A 22,852-nucleotide genomic window follows, 5' to 3' on the forward strand; every position below is an offset into this window, starting at 1 on the left:
GAAAGAGTAATTTCCAGTAACTAAATAGCGCCACCAATTTTGTCATTAATAGATACATAGTGTTACCCCCGGTAGGAAAATTATTTTTATTATATTCTTTACTTTGTTCTCTTTCATTTGAAACCATTTGGGGGTCATAACTTCTTGACATTTCGGGATATGAAGAGGACCATTCAAAAAGGATCTTCAACCCCTAAAATGTTTTTTCTAGAACCAACAAAGCTGATAGATGGTTCCTATTAGAAAATGGTTCTTTCTAGAACCATTTCGGGAGAGGTTCCGTATACAGGGCAAAAAGGTTCGAAAAATTACGTATTGTGACTGAATGGAGATATACAGGTGCAATTTGACAAAGGAGTGAGTACTGGCGCAAATAACCTCAGTAGTTGAAAGCGCCATACAAATCAACCAAAAACAAAACAAAACAAAAAACAAAAAGACTTTCAAACTGTGACCAATATATTTATGCAGAAAAGACTGATTGTTCAAACCTAGACTATTTTGTTGTCCCTTTTTTGATCAATAATTCATCTCCGCTGTGCCTTTCCACAAAACACAATCAGAGAAAGCAACGCATTATCGCTCTGAATGCAATTTCATTGTGAGAAGAGTTGATATCAGAACTATTGATTTCAAAAAAGGGGCTGCGAAGTAGACTAGCTAAAATCTAGACTAAATGCCTTTAGGCACTATTTATAAATTTCTAGTATAGGTAAGGTCATTTCTTTCTATTTATTCAGCAAACCAAATCTAGGCCTGGAAGAAAGATAATGAACTTGCTGGTTCGTTTATTGTTAATGCTCTTCGTGCTAACCATGGGCTTCAACATAAAAAGTCCTAAGTTTTGAGATATTTTCTCAAATTATCAAGAGCTATCTAAAGCACCACTGAACCAATACTAGGCTTGTTTGTACTCATTTTAATGCATTTTTCATGCTAATTCCAAATATGGTAATGAAAAATTACAATTCTGAAATTTTTTTTTAATTTGTCGTCTGCAGTCGACACCCGCGTAGAGAGAGTTAACTATAATTGATCCAAAGAATAAAGTACAATTAGTTTTACCAGGTAGTAGCCATATTATTAAGTTTTGCTTTATTTTAAATTGATTCCTTAATAGTTGGATTGACCGGCTAAAGATAGTAAGAATATTAGGGAAGCACCATTTGACTGGGGGGGCTGGAAGTTGGGGTCGGGGCAAGGTTTTTTTTTAACACTACCTATAATTGCCCAGTTGTTTTTTATTTTCATGCATTATTGTATACACAGGTGTGTAAAAGTTTTTTAGTGATAGTGGGGAAAGTTGTTTTTAGTGATAGTGGGAGACTTTTTGCTTTCAAAACTTCCAGCCCCCCTGGAATCGTACATCTGAAATCGAATCGTACATCCCTTAACTGATGTTCCCTGTTGTCTCTATATATGCAACCTATAGGAGTTGACTTAGGTATAGCTGGGTAAGTAAAGCAATTTTTGTTGTTTCTGTGTTTATAGCATTGAGCTTTCATGTACTATAAATTAAAATGCATCTTATAATAGAGGCCTCATATCACTGGGAGAAAAACCGCAAAATCGACCAAATTATTAAGTTAATCAAAAAAGGTAGTAATATAGCTTACAATCGCCAAAAATGGGATCAATTCTGCTAGATCACAGCAAATTGTGTCAAATTCGGAAAAATCGCATCAGGTTGGGTTCAGATTGTTGTAAATCGTGGCTAGTCTGCTAAATGTGTACGGAATTCGGCAAATCCTCCTCAATCAGTGAAACTGCAAAGTGTGTGTGACAACTAAGGCTTAGCAGCCATTATTATTACGAAGTCAACGAATTAAAACGAGCAAACTGACCATGTATCTCCGTAGGTCTGGTCTGTTTATATGTAGCCATGAACCATAACGAGTTATTTGACCTCGTCATTTTATGGTTATGCATGCAAGAAAATCAAAACAATCTCATTCGTTACAACTTAATTTTTGTAGTTTTTCACTGCCAGTTCTAATTAGTTTCTCGCATAGGCCTTAAAGACCAATACCACTTGACATCATTGTTTATCAACAAAGGTGAGGGACTGGTCTATCGATATGCTTGAATGAACCACTACACTGTTCAATGGCTTTCTTGTACTATATGAAATGTGGTGGGCGATTTAAAATGCACGTGCCCTGAGCAACCTACGATGCGTATGGACACTGCAGGGCAAAGAACAATGGAAATTGCCATGATTCGAGTGCATACTGCCGGCCAATGACGTCACATGTCAAGTGGTCTTATATACGAGTACTTATCATTGTTTTGCCAATTTGGGCTGTTTTGATGTACAGTTCGGACTGAAGTTTGGTAGCCAAAAACATCTTGTAGGCGCCCTTCTGTCAATTTTGTCACATATCTCAATGAAATTTATTGAACGCAACACTGCACTCAGCACTCTTGCTTCACCAACCTAATATTGCCTCTCCTGAATCACTTACAAATATTAGTACTTGTGATTTGCTTTTAAAAAAATCAACTGTTTCAACTTTAGCAGTCTTTTAAGGGGTCTGGAATGAGCGTTTTGAGCGTTTCGACAGTATTTTTTGTGGGACATGAGAGCACCTCAGATGTATCGAATTGCATTCTGAATACGAAGCATGTCTTTCTGATATCAAATAATTTTTTGAAATTCACGATATAATACAAATTTTATGACAAATTATTAAAATTTGATATTTTTCAAATTTTTGATATATAACAGTCTTCGAAGTAAATTTTATAAATCTAATGATATATTCTTAAAATGTATGTAGCTGGGAGGAAAAGCCGACGATCAATTGAAAATTTTCACCTTTCATATTGAAGATATGGATTTTTTTCCCAAAAAGACCTTATATGTTTTGGTGTTTTGGGAAAAAATCCATATCTTCAATATGAAAGGTCAAAATTTTCAATTGATCGTCGGCTTTTCATCCCACCTACATACACTTAAAGTATAAATCACCAGATTTATAAAGTTTACTTCAAGTACTGTTAAATATCAAAAATATCAATTTTTAATGATTTGCCATAAAATGTGTATTACATTGCGAATTTCAAAAAATCAAAATTATTTGATATCAGAAGGACATTCTTCGTATTCAGAATGCAATTCGATATGTCTGATGTGCTCTATGTCCCACAATAAATACTGTCCAAACGTTCATACCCCAGCCCTTAACCCGCCAATTCATTTCGTGATTTTTTTTAAGTTGCTCATTTTTGCAGGAATCTGATACGTCATTTCCTTTCTGAAAATGTATACTTATTAAATATTTAAAAAAATATTAAAGAGTAGGAAGCTGAAAATTATTTTTGAGCAGTTTCCAAACAAAACATGGAGCCGCGTGACACACTGGTTAAGTATTTGCATTTGGTGCGAGAGGACACGTGCTCAATTCCCCGCATGACCAAAACAAAACAAAATCTAATCCACTCTAGTTAAGGAGGGCAGATACCCATGATAGAAGATCTCGTTACAGTCGGTTCCGATCATGGTAATAAACCCGATTGTTAGCTACACTTACCTGTCCTGTAAAAATGTCCCGACCAGCTGTACCTACGCCTAAAAAGATAGAGAGTTAAGTGCACAAAATTTTAAAAAAAAGTGACTATATCTCATTAAGGCATGGGGTATGGGCGAACTTGAAGTACTGGTATCTGGAGAGGGGAAGCAACGAGTTACCCCAAATCACAGCGGCAGGTAGTAGTGACTGGGCCACCGAGTGCTAATATATATATTTATTTTGGAAGGTTCGTGTTTGTTTTAAATTTTGGGGCGTTTTTCCAAAATTTGATATTTTTGGTGATAAATCAAAAAAGTGACATACCAAAGACAACTCTTTGGGCACATAGTTTGTTATAGTTATTGCAGTTCTTTTCCACATACCTACGTTACCATCTGCGTGGGTGATTTAGTAATATTATATATTTTATGTCTGCAATTTGGCGTTTTCAATGCGTTTTAAACGTGTCATGAAATTAACGCAAATAACTAGTCACACTCGCTGCTTTTAGAATTTTTACCTGATCGTCGGCTTTTGCAGGCAACAGAATGCAGATTGGCTCACGATAGATGTCGTATTCCTCTATGTGGATCTATTGATGGTAAAATTACTTTGAATTCCTTGTAACAAGATGACAACTTACCTCTGTTTATAGGGTTCGTCGCTGTGTCTAGAAAAGCTTTAGCCTTTAGCGCTGTATCAATATCTCGAAAAAGGGTACGACTAGCGAGAATGTGTTCATATTTCCCGCATGAAAGCTTGCATCAGCGCCTAAACTATACTATTATGGATACGTTGGTTGCCCATTATCAAACATGTGCTGTGATTGGTGCTGCTCTTTGTATAATGCCAGAACCGATTAGCAAGCCGCCAATGACCGACCTTGTTACAGACTCTTAATCTGTTATCAGGGTTATATAGCATACAGATAAAAGACTTATTGGTTTAGGTGTTGGTCAATGCATAATCCGTCAGGGCACACACCAGTTTGACATTATTGATTAGGCGCGGATATTAAAAGCACAGCTCCTGACCCATCATGCAGTTATTGTTAACTACATGTATGCACACAACACAGGGGCACTCACAATAGGCAATTGAACCCTACTGGTAGCGCTGTGTTGTAGCTATTGGGGATGAACTAGTTAGCATCATATATCAAAAAGTATAAAAGCTATGATTTTAGTACTTTCTCGATGTTTCAATTACTTATTCTTTTCCAAATATCTGAATCTTTAACCCGGTACAAGCTTTAATAACGGGGGAACATACATTTTTATTAAAAAGAAATCCTACCATCTATCCAAACTCGCCGTGTTATTCCAATGCACATTTTGCTTCACCGGGCAGCCCTGGCTTGGTCATATTTGGAAGATTGGTGTCATAAAACCGTCATAGGTACAAATTTAGTACTTTCTGCCAATCAAGTATGGCTTATTCTCTACATGTCAATTTTTAAATAATTGGCATAGTCCTTATAATAACGGTGGTCCGCCTTGATGAGTAAATGACAGCAAACAGCTGCCTTTCAGTGAAAAATACCCTAAAACTCGGTCAGTAGAGCTCCGCTCGTACATGTCAATACCGTCATTATCGATTGGATTAGTCGTCCGTAGCGGACAATTCGGTCGCTCATTGGATTAATATTATCAGGTGGTAATAAATTTGCATTGGACAATAGATTTGGTAATAGAAGAAAAGAACCAATAGCGCCAGGATTACGAAGGGATTGTTAAAAAGTATTAACAAAAAGAATATGTTATATAAACAATACATTCAATCTCCAAACGACAAAAATTTTCAAATATTCAAAACATATAAAAATAAGTTGCAAATGCTTATTCGAAAATCAAAACGCAAATACTTTGTTTTCCAAGTTCGAGCATGCTAAAAATAATATGAAACAAACATGGAAAACAATTAATAATATTATTGGTCGAAAAAAGAAACAATCTTCACAGAGCAAATTTAAAGCTGAAGATGGCAGTTCTGTTACCAATCCTAAAGAAATATCATATCAGTTCAATGACTTTTTTGTAAATGTAGGCCCTAAGCTTGCATCAAGTCCCGGGCATCAAGTATCCAAAACACAGGAAAACAATATTTCACTTATCTCAGTGAGAACAAGACAAGCAGTATGTATATGAAGCCAATTGTTGAATCCGATATTGTAAAGATAATTGATCAATTCGACATAAATAAAGGTGGAGGCCATGACAATATTGGTAACCTAATTATTAAAAAAGTGTGCAATGAAATTGCTAAACCTCTTAATATGATATTTAATTTGTCTATATCTACTGGGATTGTTCCCGATAAATTAAAAATAGCAAAGGTCATACCATTATACAAAAAAGAAGATGCTGAGGTATTCTCAAATTATCGTCCAGTTTCTCTCCTACCGTGCTTTTCAAAAATTCTTGAAAAATTAATCTTTAACAGATGTACGGATTACATTAAAAATAAGCAAATCCTTAACACCAAACAATTTGGCTTTCGGTCAAAACATTCGACCTTTATGGCTATAGAGCAATTGGTAGACAAAGTTACTGCAGCAGTTGAAAGAAACGAAACGACTATTGGAATATTTCTGGACTTGTCAAAAGCCTTTGATACAATCGATCATAACATACTCTTACATAAATTAGAACACTATGGCTTTCGTGGTATTGTGCTAGAATGGTTCAGAAACTATCTAAGCAACAGAAAGCAATATGTTTATTATAATTCTTATAAATCAGAATAAATAAATAAGTCAGAATCACGCGATATAAATAAATCAGAATCACGCGATATTATATGTGGTCTTGTTCCGCAAGGATCAATCCGGGGTCCACTACTATTTTTACTCTATATCAATGATATAACTATTAAATGCATCCAATCCAAAGTACTCGAATTCGTCCTTTTTGCAGATGATACCACTATTTTGTACTCACATAACAGTGGCGTACCGTGGCTGCCCAAACCCCGGGGGGCTGAAGAAAATTCAATTTTGCCGCCCCTTCCTCAACAAGCCGAAAAGGTAGACACAATTTTTTTTCTCGGTCGTTTGAAAAAGTGAAAAGCAAAAAAAAAAAAAAAAAAAAAAAAAAAAAAAGGGTTTCAGGCGCAAGCGCCCTAAAAGCACCACATTTTCATGTATAGTACCATTTTTTTTCAAAATTTCCGCCCTTTTTTATTTACTTTTTCTTTTTGCCGCCCCTTCGTTTTTGCCGCCCCTGTTTTTGCCGCCCCTTCTTCTTCCGGCGCCCCTTCATTTTGGCCGCCCCTGCTTTTACCACGGGGGGCTGGCGCCCCCAAAGCCCCCCCAAAATACGCGCATGCATAAAAACGTAGAACGCCAGATAAACATTGTTAATGAAGAATTAAAGGAAGTAAGCAACTGGTTTAAATGTCAATAAATGCCATCAAAACACATTACATGATACTTGGCACACCCAAAATGACATCGTTGAATCAAGACTTGCAAATCACATTAGATCATTCGACTTTAGAAAGAGTGCATCAAACAAAATTCCTTGGTGTACTAATAGAAGAATGTCTCACTTGGAAATGTCACATTGATTGTGTATCTAAAACTATATCATGAAATGTCGGTATCATGAATAAATTGAAACATTTTGTTCCAAATCGTATTTTATACAGCCTGTCTCAAAAAAAATTGTGCAAGTGAAAAGCGCCCTCTGTGGCAATTAGAAAATACCGTTGTGACATAATGCTTACATCACCGTCAAGGGCATAGTCTTAGCTCTCAAATGCCGTTTAGTCTGTTCAATTTGCTTGTTTTAATCTCGAGATATGCTTACATAACTACGAAAGGGTAAAATCACAATTGTGCCACTTTTACTAGGGAAGAGGGCTGTGCATGTAAATCAATGATAACATCAAGTTTATCAAGAGTTCCTTAGTAAAATCAAAAGAATGCATCAATTACACAACAATACAAAATTGTTCTTAATGTTTTATCATGATAAAGGTATAATGATTCTCTTTGTCCACTTACGACAAATTAAACGATAAATAAATACTTCACATTCTGCTGTAAAATTAAATACATGTGCATGTCAATGATTTTACCATGGTAAATACTGTTCTCTTTGTCATTCAAGACATGTTAAAAGACAAACAAATATTGCACACTTATAGGTTAATGAACTTTGACAAGTTCATGAAATTTGACAAATTAATGAAATTAGACAAAATAATGCACGCACGCTGGTGTTGATGCGTCTAATGTACGATTCCCGGAGGGAGAGTGCATTAGACGCATCAACATTAGCTATCATTGATTTACATGTACAGCCCTATTCCCTAGTAAAAGTGGCACAATTGTGATTTTACCCTTTCGTTGTTAACTACACATATCTCGAGATTAAAAAGAGCAAAATGAACAGAACAAACGGTATTTGAGAGCTAAGACTGTGCCCTTGACGTTGATGTAAGCATCATGTCATAGGGGTATTTTCTAATTGCCAAAGAGGGCGCTTTTCACTTGCACAATTTTTTTTGAGACAGGCTGTATACACTTTATTGTACATTAATATTGCCTTACTTGAATTATGGAATACTTTTATGGGGAAATACATGTAAAGCTTACTTAAATAAAATTGTAAAAATTCAAAAATGGGCTATAAGAACAGTCACTATATAGATCACACAAAGCCATTGTTTGCTAATTATAACGTATTAAAGGCTGAAGCTATGCACTGGAATTAGATACATTCATGTAAACTTGTACAGGTACTCCATAAATGAGCTGCCCTGTTCATTTGATAATTATTTTACTAAACGTTCTGACATACATGACTACAAGACAAGATATGTAAATGACCTAAATTTAACCAAAAGTAAGAAAGTGTTTTCTGATCATGCCATACGTACAAGAGGTCCAATTCTTTGGAATTCTTTAGATAAAAGTCTGAAAGCTTTAAAATCTGTCAAACATTTCCGCAATGAATTAAAAAAACAACTTATTTCTCAATATAATTAATCTTTTCCGTGAGCACGTCCCCGTCCCTTGTCTTGTCTTTTGGTTATGTTTGGTAAAGTTGTTTTTTATTTTTTGTGCTTATTTCATTTGATTTTAGGGAAAGGCTAACTTTCAGGCCTTTTTGGTCTTCCAGCCTTTTCCTCCATATGTATCGCGTTTGCATATTTTTTGATGTAATGTTATGTAATGAGTGGAAATAAAATATGATTGAATGAATGAATGAATGATCCTTAGGCCCAGACGAATAATTTGACATGTTTTTGGTTAATTTGGAGCATGTTTAATTTTTGCGCCCCTGTATGATCATGTAGGGGTTTGGGTTTTTTTTTTAGGGTCACAGGGTTCGAATACAGCTTTTTCATTTCATTTCATATTTATTCAAAATAACATCATGGCAAATAGCCAAATTAAATCTTAAAACATCAAAATTATTTACTATTATTACACATAAAAGTTATTAAAATACATCATTACAGGAAATAAGCATAAGAAAAACATAAAATATTATATTGCACATAAATTATGAAAGCTAATTTTCTCCACACTCCCACCATCATACCACACACACACCCCACCGCCACTCATAGTCGCACCTCTTACTACCAAACACAGTGACCCCAAATAATATGCGCCACACACCAAATCAAATAAGCATCAAATAATCATAAGAAAAACACAAAATATTATATTGCACATAATTATGAAAGCAAACCCCTTAACTAATCTTATCTCCACACTTATCCTCACATACACACACACCCCCACACACTCTTAAGCGCACCCCTTACTCCCAAACACACACCCCCAAATAATACGCACACACACCAAATCACCCCTATTCACACTCATACCCACACCATAAAAATTGTCACATCAAAATAATTAAATTGCATCAAATTATTAAACTGCATCATTGGGTGCAACAAAAACATCAATTTAAGCATTAAGGGTTGTGTTTAGCTATTTCAGGTGGGTAGGGGTAGAAAAAAGATTATTGCCATTTTGACCAAAACACGTGAGTATTTATGATTTGCCAAACAGAAACTAACAGAATAATACCTAAAAGTATCACTTTTTAATCATTTTGTCATAAATACGACTTTCCACCATATACAATTATTTGTACCGGGGTGTGCCTGTTGTCAAGTCGATCAAGATTGTGATGTAACATTCCGTACAGAGGGTAATCAGTACGGCGTGAAAAGTATGGCTTCTATAAGGTTACAATAAGGGAACAAACCAAAAGATCGATGACGTCCAATAAACGTAACTAGTTTCGTTTCTCAGCCGACCCCCTCCCATTTGACATAATAATAATAATGACACATTCTTCAGACCGATGTTTTTGTACAAACGTAATCGAGTATTTTTACCCCCTACCCCTTAAACGAAACTGGTTTCGTTTATAAGACGTTATCGATTTTTGGTTTGTTCCTAAAACAGGTAATAGGTATGAATGGCCGTGTAATCGATCTAGAGAAACCTGTCTCGCTGTCATCTTAAGCTGCATGGGTGTCCCAGAAAGATCCATACCGGGAAAGTTGAATTTTGTAGGTAGCATTGTTATCAGTCGTATTGTTTTGAGTTCTAAATATTACATATATTTAGCTTTCTTGGTAATTTAAGATTTTAAAGATCGAATGTAAAATAAATTACAGAATATTGCGTTCAATGGTGGTGAAGTTTAAGTTTTGACAATACAATCTATTATGAAAATAATGAATAACCGTTCAGCACAAAGTTATTTGGAAAAAGTTTTGCAGCTAATTTTGTTATGATCTATCGATTACTAGCATGCATGGTATAAAGGATTTGTTAAGCTTGATTGACCTAATACTGCATGTGTCGTCTTTGGCGGCAGTTTCGAAAATAATGATTGCGGTGTATGAGTTTCATCATTTGAAATGCCGGCAGAGATTGATTTAGGGGCCTATTATAAAAATATTATAGAGAAGATTCGTCCTTGTGCCACAGCATGTATTTATGTCCCTATTGGCAAACACACAACTAGGAAAAGGTGAAGATTACATTTGCAGCAAGTTTTTCTTAAACAAGTTATACCCTCTATAAGAATTACATTTTTGGCGTAAAATTGATCGTAAATTTTTTTTTTTTAAATTCAGCACAAATATCGGGACTAATATTGAAAACACATGAAAAAGGTCACTTAAATCAATATTAAGAATTATTCAGTGTTTCAAGCTCTACATTTGTGCCAAATTTGGTGTATCTCCTTTGACAACTGAATGATTTCTACACTATATTGCAAAGTACGTCTACGTCTGGGCGATAGTGATAAAGCAGGTCAATGTCTGGTGCTTATGAAGCCTGTGCTGTATTAAGTTACACACGTGCAATTTTTGTCCAGTTTTAAGAATATCAATATCACGCCAAAACGAATCAAGTTTTTGAAATGAAAGTAACACAATAAGTAGGTGACATTTATGTCATTAGAGAGCTTGCGAAATGACGTTACTTTAACTTTAACTTTAACGTCTGGAGGATTATAGAGGATTATGTATTCAAAACCAAGGTGGTTTTGAATGCATAATCCTCTGTAATCCTCTAGACGTTAAAGTGAAAGTTAAAGTAACGTCATTTCGCAAGCTCTCTATTGTATTCCATGTACCGGTACTAAAATTAAATACACTGTTGATTAATTTTTCAAACACGGTATAGATCATTCTGGAACACCCTGTATCTTAGAACTGTCCTTCAACACAGGTGGTAGTATACGGTTATATTGTTCCGGTCCATTTATGACATAGCCATCCTCATTTTAATACATGATAATACAATAAAACATGAGATCGGTTTGAATGGTTGTGGAATCAAACTAGAGACCTGTTCCTTTGTCACCTTTATAGACCTGATAAATCAAGCGGAACGATTCTTGTCATATCGTTTTACAGAATTGGTCGTATTGCCAGCGCTGCAGTGTTAGTATTACCTTTGGGCTTCTTATGAATTGACTGTCAATATCTTATACTAGGTATACATTAAAACTCAAACGGGAGAAAGAATCGCGCATACGCATGTTAGAACATTTTCAACAATGTTTTAAAATTGTATATTACAATGTATTTACATTAACATTGTACCCTAAATAACATGGACATTTGGGTGATATGTTGATGTAGTTACGGGCCATATTTAGTGCCGATTTGTCCCAATTTGCTTTTGACTTGCCTGGCAACACTCCATAAAATATGGCTAGTCGTGTGAAGACAAAGTTGAAGACCTATAAGGAGTTATATTCGTTCTCAAATGGAATCATTATGAAGATCGTAAGTAAAAGTAATATAATAACATAGCGCTATTAGCTCGCCTATGAACCTTGATATTCGTTAGTTAACCGGATAAATAACTTCGGCAAAACTGACAAACTTGTACCAAAATTGGCGTTAACTCGTTACTGTCGAAAATGTACAAAATATGGCTTCCGTGAATCTGAAAATATTGATATTTCAAAATTGGTTAATTGTATTACCATAAATCGAACACGGACATGCAGGATGGTATCTCCAGAAGTCTTTTTGCCTAAAAAATGGAATTTTGTTGAATTTAGAGTAACAAAATAACATGCGCCAGACAGTGGTCGACGAGACTGTAAAATCAGGTAGAAGTTTGTATGTTGACGAGCTTCGAACATGCCTTCGTCGCATTCCGAAGTCACAAATATCTATCATAATTCTTATTTCAAGGTCCTGTAAATACCTCAGCAAAAAGATAGGGTCATCGTCCAACACGGACTGCTCGAAAAGAGTTCACCTATAAAAAACTGCGTGGGCTGTTATGCGTCGTTATATGTACAGGCATATTTGAAGAATTTCCTATCAACTAATAATATTAAGATTGCTAAAATATTAATCTAAAGACTTCAATCTTTCATGTGCACCATAAATTTTGCACCTGAGATTGCTATTGCTAGGCAAAATTTCACAGCAAACATTGCAGTTTTCTCCCATTTCGGAGATATTTGAGACAATACAGCTCGACCCCTTAAGTAAGTTGATGAAGTGTGGAATTGGACTCTTTCTGAACCGCTCCGCTCTACAAGGTAAACGTGTGATGGAATTTGAATTGCGCAATTCCCTGCCATGCATAGAACGCCTTGTAGCTCCTTGTAGGGGAATGAGATTGCTCGTACGATCACATTTTGGCAGAGACTGAGCAAATTTCACACTGTGATTTTCTCTACGGTCAGAAAGAGTCTGAATTCCACATTCTTCAATTGCACCAGTATATGAGTTGTATTTCTTGCCAAGTATTATTTTGCAATCCCTTTTTTGCACTTTTTGAAGAGAATTAACCTGTTCACATCTCAGCTTGGCAGCCAAAATATTTGAATTCAGCATACCCAAATTAACTAAAATAATTTGGTTGCCAGCCTTTACGTGAACTTGCCGCTAGATCCTTAAGGGGTACTACACCCTGGCCAATTTTGTGCCTATTTTTGCATTTTTCTCAAAAATTATAACGCATTGGTGACAAGTAAGATATGTATATTAGGCCTATAGGGGCAATGACTACAATTACTGCACTGAAAATTCAGCAACTCAAGGCAAGTAGTTATTGATTTATTGATCAAATATTGGTTTCCCTCATTTTTGACTAACTCCACAACTGTTGTCTGTGCTGAAATAAATTTTCCAGTGCAGTAGTTGTAGTCCCTGCCCCTATAAAATACATATCAATACTTGTCACCAATGCGCTATAATTTTTGAGAAAAATGCAAAAATAGGCACAAAATTAGGCAGGGGCGTAGTACCCCCCTTAAATAAGCACATATTTCCAAAATAGAACCAGTCTAGAAAGAAAATACTGTGCGTTCAAACCTAGCTTACTTTATTGTCCCTTTTTAGTCAATAATTCATCTCTCAGCAGTGTATTTCTACAAAATACAACCAACACATACATCCCCAGTGACTGCACTACCCGGAGTAGGGCATCAAGTTATCGCTTTGAATGCAATTTCATTGTGAGAAGAGTTGATATCAGAACTATGGATTTCAAACAGGGGCTACGAAATAGACTAGCTAAAACATGCCTTTAGACATTGTTACTACTTAGTAACATTATGCTTATGTTAAATTTATGACATAGGTAAGGTTAATTTTAGGTTAATTCTTTGTATTTATTCAGCAAACCAAATCCATGTCTGGAAGATAGATATTGAACTTTGTTAGTTTATTGTTAATCATTGATCCAAAGAATGATCTGTAATTAGTTTTACCAGGTATGAAAGGCGTTAATAGTTGGATTAGGGACGTACCATTTGACTTACAGGGGCTGCTATGTGGTTTTTGATACATTAATGTCCCGGGGGGTCACTCCCATTGTGGCCTGTACACCATCCGCGATAATGAAAACGCGTAAAAAGGGTAGTCAAAAACATGAAATATTGGTAAAAAGGGTAGCAAAATAGCAATTGCTAATACGCGGAAATGAAATTTAGGGTATGAAATTTGATGCAAGGAATAAAATCCCTGTTTAGGGTGTGAAAACACCTGTTTATGGTATTGTTTTAGCCAAGAGTTAAATCCTTGTTTAGGGTGCTTTTCAAAAGTTGATTATCGCGGATGATGTACAGGCCACAATGGGAGTGACCCCCCGGGATTATTGTATACATAGTTAGGTGGGCAAAGTTGTTGTTTTTTCAGTGCTAGTGGGGAAAGTTTTTTTTTTTGCTCATATAGTGGATGAATTGTTTTTTTCAACAAACTTCCTGCCCCCCTGAAAATCAAATGGTGCGTCCCTTGAATGATGTGCGTTGGTGTCTCTATATGCAACCTATTGAGTTGATTTTGTGACTTGGTTAGAGCTGGGTAAGTAAGCAATTTTTTTGTTTCTGTGTTATTAAAATTGAGCTTTCATGTAATGTAAATTAAAATCTAATAATATATAGATGCCCCATATAGGGGGAGGATGGGAGAAACAGTACAGTCGACCAAATTTACTTAAACGGAGTATTTAGTGATCCTAGCATCCTAGCTCTTTTTATGACATCTTTTAGTAGATATCCACGAAAAAAAGCTTATTCTCAAAATTTCAGTTGATTCCGATTTTGCGTTTGCGAGTTATGCATGATTAATAATAATAATAATAATAATAATAACACACTTTTATTAAGCGCACTTCACGGAGCGTCACAGTGCGCTTTACAAAATAATTATACGAAAAGCCTTAAAAATACCTTAATTACAAAATACACATAAACTTAAGCAAATACTATTATAAAACAAGTAAAATACAAAAACAACTTGTATACAAAAGAACTATATTAAAAACAGCAACAAAACTGGAGAATTCTGCAAGTACATGTATAACTCAGTCATTATTGCACGAAATTAAACACACTATTCACACTTTAAAAACATGGGGAAAACAAACAATCCAGTTCAAGTTCGTGAGTCAGGGTGCGTCGAGTTGTATGAACAGATGAGTTTTGACTTTCTTTTTGAACAGTGCAAGTGAAGATGAATTTCTGATGTGTGGTGATTATGTGTATTACCCTGATCAATAGACAATGTGTTGTAATTTCGTTCTGGTATACCAGAACGAAATTACAACACATTATCTTTGCTAAACGAATTAATCTACAAGAAATTTTTTATATATAAATATTATGTAGCCAGAGGTTTCCAGTAATATAAAAATCTCAACTTTTTTTGAGAAAAGTGGAAGGATGATGCTGTGGATCACAAAAGATTGCAACGTTGTGGTATATATTGTGCTTACAAATGCCATAACATTGCGATTAAGATTGGAGTAAATTATGGTACATCGTGGTAAGTCTGCTAAGTAACATCAATGTACTGAATGTGGCATACTCTGCCAAATCAGTGAACTGCAAAATGTGTGTAACAAAGACTTAGCCACCATGTCAGCCATTATTGCAAAGTCAACGAATCAGAACTTTGATAAGGAATTATATAAATCTGTTTACTTGTAAATAGTATTTGAAAAAAAAAATCATGATGAAATCATATTTCTAAAATATAAAGTATTGCCCATGCAGTATTTGACCCGGTAGTTCCTAGCCATAGTATTTACAATGTTTTCAAGTATATCCTAATATTACCGGGTATATATCGGTATCTGTAGTGTTTCCAGATATCAATTTTAGAGCCCATGTAGAATCACAGTTGAAAGGTGTTTTGTAAAAGTTAGGAAACAAACAGACAGACAAACAAAACAGACATAATTAATACTATTAGGCATTTTTACATGCTCAAAAACTTGAATAATTGTATAATTCAACACAAACTTGTGTTTCTGAGCAGATTTTAGTGTAATTTAAGGCGATTTTAGCAGATTGATCAGAATTTGAAACAATTATGTAAAATTGATCACAAATTCTTTTGACTTTTTCTAATGACCATACTGGAACCGTTTTCGTTTTTCAAATATTTCCAACAGGTTATATTTTGGGTTTTAGTTTTGTAACAAACGTTTTAATAACACTAAACATCGGGTTATATAAAGGCCATGAAAATGTTTTCAGAACATTTTGTATGAAAAACCACTACAACATTTTCAAAATGTAATTGTAAAGTATTAGCCAGTAATAAGGTCAACGCCTAAATAACATTTTGTTAAAATATTTGCTGTAAGTTATCAAAATATGTTTTTGAACGTTTTATACCCTTTATATAACCCAACATTGAACGCTTTCTAGCAGCCTTTTCTAACCTTCTGCTAATAATGTCGGCAGTCACAATAGTATGCAATTTACAGCACATTAAGGGCGTACTACACCCATGTATTGGTTTGATTGGTCTAAAAAAATATTTTTCCATTTATAGCTAGGCGATATATGCACGGATCATGTGAAATAAAAAAGATTATGAAAACACATCGTGAAAGTGTAATTTTTCACCTATTTGTCTTAAAGTTGACAGGTTGGTAAGGACGCTTATTTTGTAGCGATCCACGTAGTCTTCTTCACAACCGGTTTCTGCCGTTACTCACACGTATTAGACTCGCTCCCAGTCCTATAATACGGCTATGTCAATCTCCATAGGGATGGGCGATACCAGCTCTTGTTACCGATTGTCAATCCAGAGCAGTCAGGGAGTGGGGCCGAATTTTTAGAAAAAATAAAATAAAATGAAAAAAAAGAATGGCCGCGGAGCGCGCTTGCGCGACGCAGGGGGTTGTCTGAGGGGGGATGTTCCCCCCTCAGAAGTAAGAAACTTGTGCAAAATGAAGATCTAATTGAAGCGATTTGGTGGACAATTTTAGCAATATTGTTTTAAACATAAATCGGCGAAAGCCCCCTTTCTCTTCTCTTCGGGCCAGTCGGCGCTCCCCCTGAATCCGCGCCTGAAATGAGTCGGGATGTGCTTGTTCAGGGGATGCGGGGTACGTGTGGCTGTAGGCCTACCACATTACCGAACTAAACTTACTCTTCGTGGGATTACGAATCGTAAACACAAACAACACAGGTGATAATAAAACCAGTATAGCAAACATCACTTTAATCAACTAGATGCAACAAGTTTACAACTTTCTTTTTAATTAAAGCCTTAATGTACGATCGTTTTAAATTTTTAGATTTTTCGTTTCTTTTTTCTTCCAAAATGATAAAATAGTTAAAAGGCCCATTCAGTGATTTGCTCATCCAGACGATCGTAAAAATCATCAAAATTCAGATTTCGGTACCTTTGTCATTGTCATAGATGTGCTAAACATAGCCTATGCGAGTGGTTCAGCCGAAAGACATTTTACACGAATCTGTAATTTAGATACTGATAGTATCTAAATTAGCTACTGTGTATTTGAATGGGACTTCAACCAGTGGCGTAGCTGGGATTTTTTTTCCGGGGGGGGGGGCAAGCCTGTATGGGGCGGGGGCCCAAATCCACCAAACAAAAAATTTTGCCGAAAAGGTTGACCCAATTTTTTTCCGGTGGTTTGAGAAAGTGAAGAGAGACAGAGAGAAAAAAAGAGATTATAGGTGCTAGCGCCCCGGGGGGGGGGCACTTCAATTTGAAATGGATATAGGCCTAGGTGTAGAGCTGGCACTTTCACACTAAGGGGCATTCGGTGAGAGCAAAATATAAAAAATATGGGGTCATTGGGTGAGAGCATGATTTTTGGCATTCGGTGAGAGCAAAATGTAAAGAATATGGGGTCATTGGGTGAGAACATGACCTTTTTTTGAAATGGAATCATTGGGTGAGAACCGAAACCTCGAAAATCGTATTTTTAGTTCTAAATGGCTTCAAATTTCTTTGTTTTTTCAAAATAAGTAACCAAATCAGTGATAAATGAAAGTTGCTGTTCAAATTGAACTTGTAAGGGTCTTTGGGTGACAGATCAAATGGAAAAATCAGGTGGTGGTCGCATTGCATTCTCTAAATTCAGTAAATTTTCATCTTCAACCGTGTAATTGAATGGGATTATTTTGAAATTTTAAAACGATTGAAATATCACAAACAAATAGGCCTATGTTAATAAATAATATAAATACAAGCTAAACCGTTGGGGTTCGATAATGAACCCCACAAAACTAACCAAGTAGCGGTATACCCCGGTATGGAAAATGCCATACGGCCGGGCGGTTTCACAAGTTGCCGGCTCGATCATGCCATTCGCCGCCTGGGGAAAATAGGGGTCTTCGGGTGACAGAGCATGTGTTTGTAAAAAATATGGGGTCTTTGGGTGACAGCGATGCTGAAAAAGGGGTCTTATCCAGCCCTACATACGCGTCACCTCCAAAGTTGCCGAGTGCCCCCCGAGAATGAAAGATTAGAATATTTGCTTATAATTATTTGTTTTCAATTTTCGAATATTTTTGTTTTCAATACGTTTCATAATAATACATTTTATTTTTTTTATATTCTGTCAAAAGTAGCCTACCGGTAGGTATCGTATGGCCGATACCAATTAATCGTATCGACCCACAGTACCGATCGGCGGTATCAAAGTATCAAGTATCGCCCAACCCCAAAATACCAAATTATAATGGCGACCTCCACAAACTCGGAAATATCATCTGGCAGGAATTGTTTCAAGTGAAATTCACAGGATTGTCTTCTCTGATGTAAGTAAAAATGGTGGCATATTAATTATGCTCCAACATACATTGTGAACGTTCCCACTTTAGTTGATTTTTGTGCAACAAGTTGCGACAAATTAACATTTTTGTGCCAAACACATGTACTTGTGATAGCGTTTACATTGTATTCAGTGTTTGTCTTTTACTGAGATGGCGACCCTAAAAATCGCCTAGAACTAAAAAACAAGCATTATCTTATCATTAAGATTTTACTGTTTCAAACCTGAAACAGATGTGCTGGCTAGCGAACACAAATTTTGCATATCATTGTCAACTGGAAGGGGAAAAAAGAAGTTTATTTTCTTTAATAATGATAAGTGATGCCAAGCATGTGTTTTCAAAGCTGTGCATAATTAATGCATTTCCAAAAAATATATATTTTGGTACTTTTAGGGTCTGACATTAATGCTTAATTTGTGCATGTGACTGGTTTCACGGTAGCAATTCTGAAAATTTAGATATACTCCAATTTGTAAAAGTGCCCCCATGTACCGCTTTTGGGCATGTCCCTTTAAAAGCATGTAAGCTACATCGATACCGATGCCACCAATAGAACAAGAAGATTTGCCCCTTCATTTTGCATACCACTTTGACCAATTTTTTTTTCTCATTTCTTCACAAAATGCAAAAAACCCGCAAAAAAATGCGATGGGTGTAGTACCCCCTTAATCAGAATTTGAAACAATTTGGTAAAATTTACCTCAATTTCCTGTGACTTATCAAAAGTTACCACGATTTGTAGCGATTGGTTACAATTTAGCAACATTTGCAGTAATCAGTCACAATGTAGCATACTTTTGTACAATTTATAGCAATTTTTTACTATATACTGCGCTTACCAGTAATCTGGTCTATTTTTAGGCGATTTCGCCCCCCCCTCTAATTGTGACATGCGACCTATTACCTACACTTATATATCACAGTTGTGTATCTTTTCATCCTTAAGACTGATGGTTATTCCGAAGTGAAGTTGGTAGTAAGAGAATGTTTCTACTTATCATCATATCATCATTAGTCGCTGTAGTGTCCGCAGGTAAATAATGTATGAGCATCTTGCACCATACACTCGCATACAATATTGTGCTAATCAAGAGGGTAGTATGGGGCTGAGACAAGAATAACAAAAGAGATCGAAAGCATAGGCTGTGCCCATTCATCGCTGTGTGCAACGTCCGGTTAGGCATAAAAAAGTGACATGTTTGGTAAAAAACCACTACAAATGAATGCGAAAACTTGTAGTTTGAAGTTTTAAGCACAAGTTGGTCACATTTTTGTCAAATTTCGATATTACAGTCATTTGTCTACATTTTAGCTACAGATTGTGTGTTTTAACATCAAAATATGACAAACTTAAGCTTAAAGGGGTACTACACTCCTGCCCAATTTTGTGCCTATTTTTGCATTTTTCTCAAAAAATATAGCGCATTGGTGACAAGTAAGATATGTATATTATAGGGGCAAGGACTACAACTACTGCACTGGACATTTTATTTCAGCACAGACAACAGTTGTGGAGTTACAGTTAAAAATGAGGGAAAACCAATATTTGATCAATAAATCAATAATTACTTGCCTTGAGTTGCTGAATTTTCAGTGCAGTAGTTGTAGTCCTTGCCCCTATAATGTACATATCTTACTTGTCACCAATGCGCTATAATTTTTGAGAAAAATGCAAAAATAAGCACAAAATTGGCCAGGGGTGTAGTACCCCTTAATGATGTGAAATATGAATGTGTCAGTAACACAGATCAGACCTCAAATTTGGTAAAAATCTTTACTACAGATATTTTGTCTCTAAAACACGCTAACAGTGGCTAAGCAGACGTGAGTTGGCACGGTTCAGTTGTTCACAATAGATTTCGCCGGTGCTTCCGATCTCTTTTGGTATTCTTGTCTCAGGTGAGGGGTGTAACCTAAAGCACTGACCACCCTATCCTTGACCGAGAGGTACTGTCTGCCATCTGGATGCCCGAACTGTTCTGAATCTCAGGATGCTTTCAGTTTACGTCATGTACAGCCTGTCTCAAAAAAAATTGTGCAAGTGAAAAGCGCCCTCTCTGGCAATTAGAAAGTACCGTTGTGACATAATGCTTACATTAACGTCAAGGGCGTAGTCTTAGCTCTCAAATGCCGTTTGTTCTGTTCAATTTGCTTGTTGTAATCTCGAGATATGTTTAGTTAAAGACGAAAGGGTAAAATCACAATTGTGCCACTTTTATTAGGGAAGAGGGCTTTACATGTAACAGTGATAGCATCAAGTTTATCAAGAGTTCCTTCGTGAAATTAAAACAATGCATCAATTACACAATACAAAATGTTTTTGAATGTTTTTACTGTTTTATCATGATGCAGGAATGATGATTCTCTTTTACCACTTAAAAGAGATTAAAAGATAAATAAATATTTCACATTCTGTTGTAAAAATTAAATACATGTGCATGTCAATGATTTTATCATGGTAAATACTGTTCTCTTAGTCACTTAAGACATGTTAAAAGACAAACAAATATTAGCGACTTATACATGTTATAAGGTTAATGAAGCAGCGTATTACTTGTTGGGAGAGATATTAGACAAAATAATGCGCAGCGTGCTGATGTTGATGCGTTTAATACATGCGCCCCGAAAGGGGGAGTGCATTAGACGCATCAACATCAACTATCATTGATTTACATGTACAGCTCTCTTCCCAAGTAAAAGTGGCACAATTGTGATTTTGCCCTTTCGTTGTTAAAAAACATATCTCAAAATTGGAACAAGCAAATAGAACAAAACAAACGGCATTTGAGAGCTAAGACTGCGCCCGTAACGTTGATGTAAGCATTATGTCACAACGGTATTTTCTAATTGCCAAAGAGGGCGCTTTTCACTTGCACAATTTTTTTGGAGACAGGCTGTAGTGCACACCCGCACCGCAGCGTTTAGGTGTTTATCTGGGGTAAGGGGGCCAGCAACCCCCACTCTAAGCTGCTATGAACCACTGATTGGCCCATGTGGTTGTCTTTTATAGTGCCCATGTGCCTTGACATGTGTCACTCCTCATGGGCTATTGTTCACTCCAGCATTTCATATAATATAAAAAATGAATTTTAAAAATTTGGCATGTGCAAAGGGATGAAGATTTTGGCAGGCCAAGAGGAGGGGGGGGGCAAGCATTTGTTGGCACCGTTTTGGAAATTATCCCCCCGGGTCATAATTATTGCACAACCCATTAGGTAAAATTAATATCGTACTAATAAAACGGAAAATATATTGTACATTATGTCTGTAGGGATCAACTCCGAAATATGTGGCACACGACCGGCGGTTGGACCTCAAACTAGGATATTTAACGGCCGCACAGCCGCACCAGGAGCATGGCCGTGGATTGGTCGAATGGTTCCTCGACCGCCCACTTGGGAGTGTATGGTGGTGCTTGTTGATGAGCAATATGTATTGACTGCAGGTTTTTGCGGGTAAATTGATTTAATATACCGTGTTTGTAAAGCGATTATTTGTGATTATTTTTCTCTATTTTCTATACAAAATTGCGATTGTCTAAACCAACTATCAACCAGGTAGATTCCATATTACATTGGAGCGTTAAGAAAAGGTTAAAGAGCATTGGACTTCGACCATTGGCCAAAAGTATTATTGAGTTCTACTCACTGATGGCTATGAGAAATTGCACTCATAAAGCATTATTTTGTTGTGCATTTGTTGACATAGATTGCATGATAAATTATATACATTTGCAAACCTGGAAGTATTTAGTGTGAGAATCCGTTCATCTGAAATTCATATATTTTGTCAATTTAATAGGAGAGCAAGTTGAAGTGAAAACTGGGATCAATTATCATGATTATGGGTGCAAACTGAGTGTAATACCATGTATGCATAGTTTTAAATGAGCAAGTGAAAGTTCATCATTTGAGTTAAAAATATTGTCTGGTTTAATCACTACTGCCTATATATATATAACATATAGTTAGTTAGCGTATGATGTTTTGCATCAAAGTGTTCTTGTTATAGTGATTGATCATGCCTGCGCTCGGGCGCAGAGAATACACTATCGGAGTTACTGCGCTCTGCCGCGGTTAAATGTAGCGGTGTATTATGCGCTCGGATGTAGAGAGTCCATTGTCGGAGTGGCTGCGTAAAGAAGTAATTAATAACCTTTTCTTGCTATAGTGGTGGATCATTGCTGCGCTCGGTGTCTTGCTGAACAGGCTGCATGGTTGGTTACGCACATAAAAAGGAGTCGAATACACCTACGCAGTACGCACGCCCCTGCGCTTGGTG

The 22,852-nt window shown here is 36.2% G+C and overlaps 1 protein-coding gene across 4 annotated transcripts in view; it reads left to right on the forward strand.

The window, feature by feature from the left end:
* Positions 1-14,230: 14,230 nt before the first annotated feature.
* Positions 14,231-22,852, forward strand: part of LOC140165022 (uncharacterized) — a 113,175-nt gene continuing 104,553 nt past the window's right edge. For 2 of the 4 annotated variants that reach the window (XM_072188433.1, XM_072188434.1), the window contains exons 1-3: positions 14,233-14,333; positions 19,518-19,604; positions 21,843-22,026. In XM_072188433.1, the coding sequence (XP_072044534.1) occupies positions 19,556-19,604; positions 21,843-22,026 (233 nt within the window). In that variant the 5' untranslated portion in view covers positions 14,233-14,333; positions 19,518-19,555. Of the gene's footprint in view, positions 14,334-19,517; positions 19,605-21,842; positions 22,027-22,852 lie in introns of all 4 variants that reach the window. The other 2 variants (XM_072188436.1, XM_072188435.1) reach the window with 2 other exon arrangements.

The sequence above is a fragment of the Amphiura filiformis genome, chromosome 11 (genome assembly GCF_039555335.1).
Source record: "Amphiura filiformis chromosome 11, Afil_fr2py, whole genome shotgun sequence".
Classification (NCBI taxonomy): Eukaryota; Metazoa; Echinodermata; class Ophiuroidea; order Amphilepidida; family Amphiuridae; genus Amphiura; species Amphiura filiformis.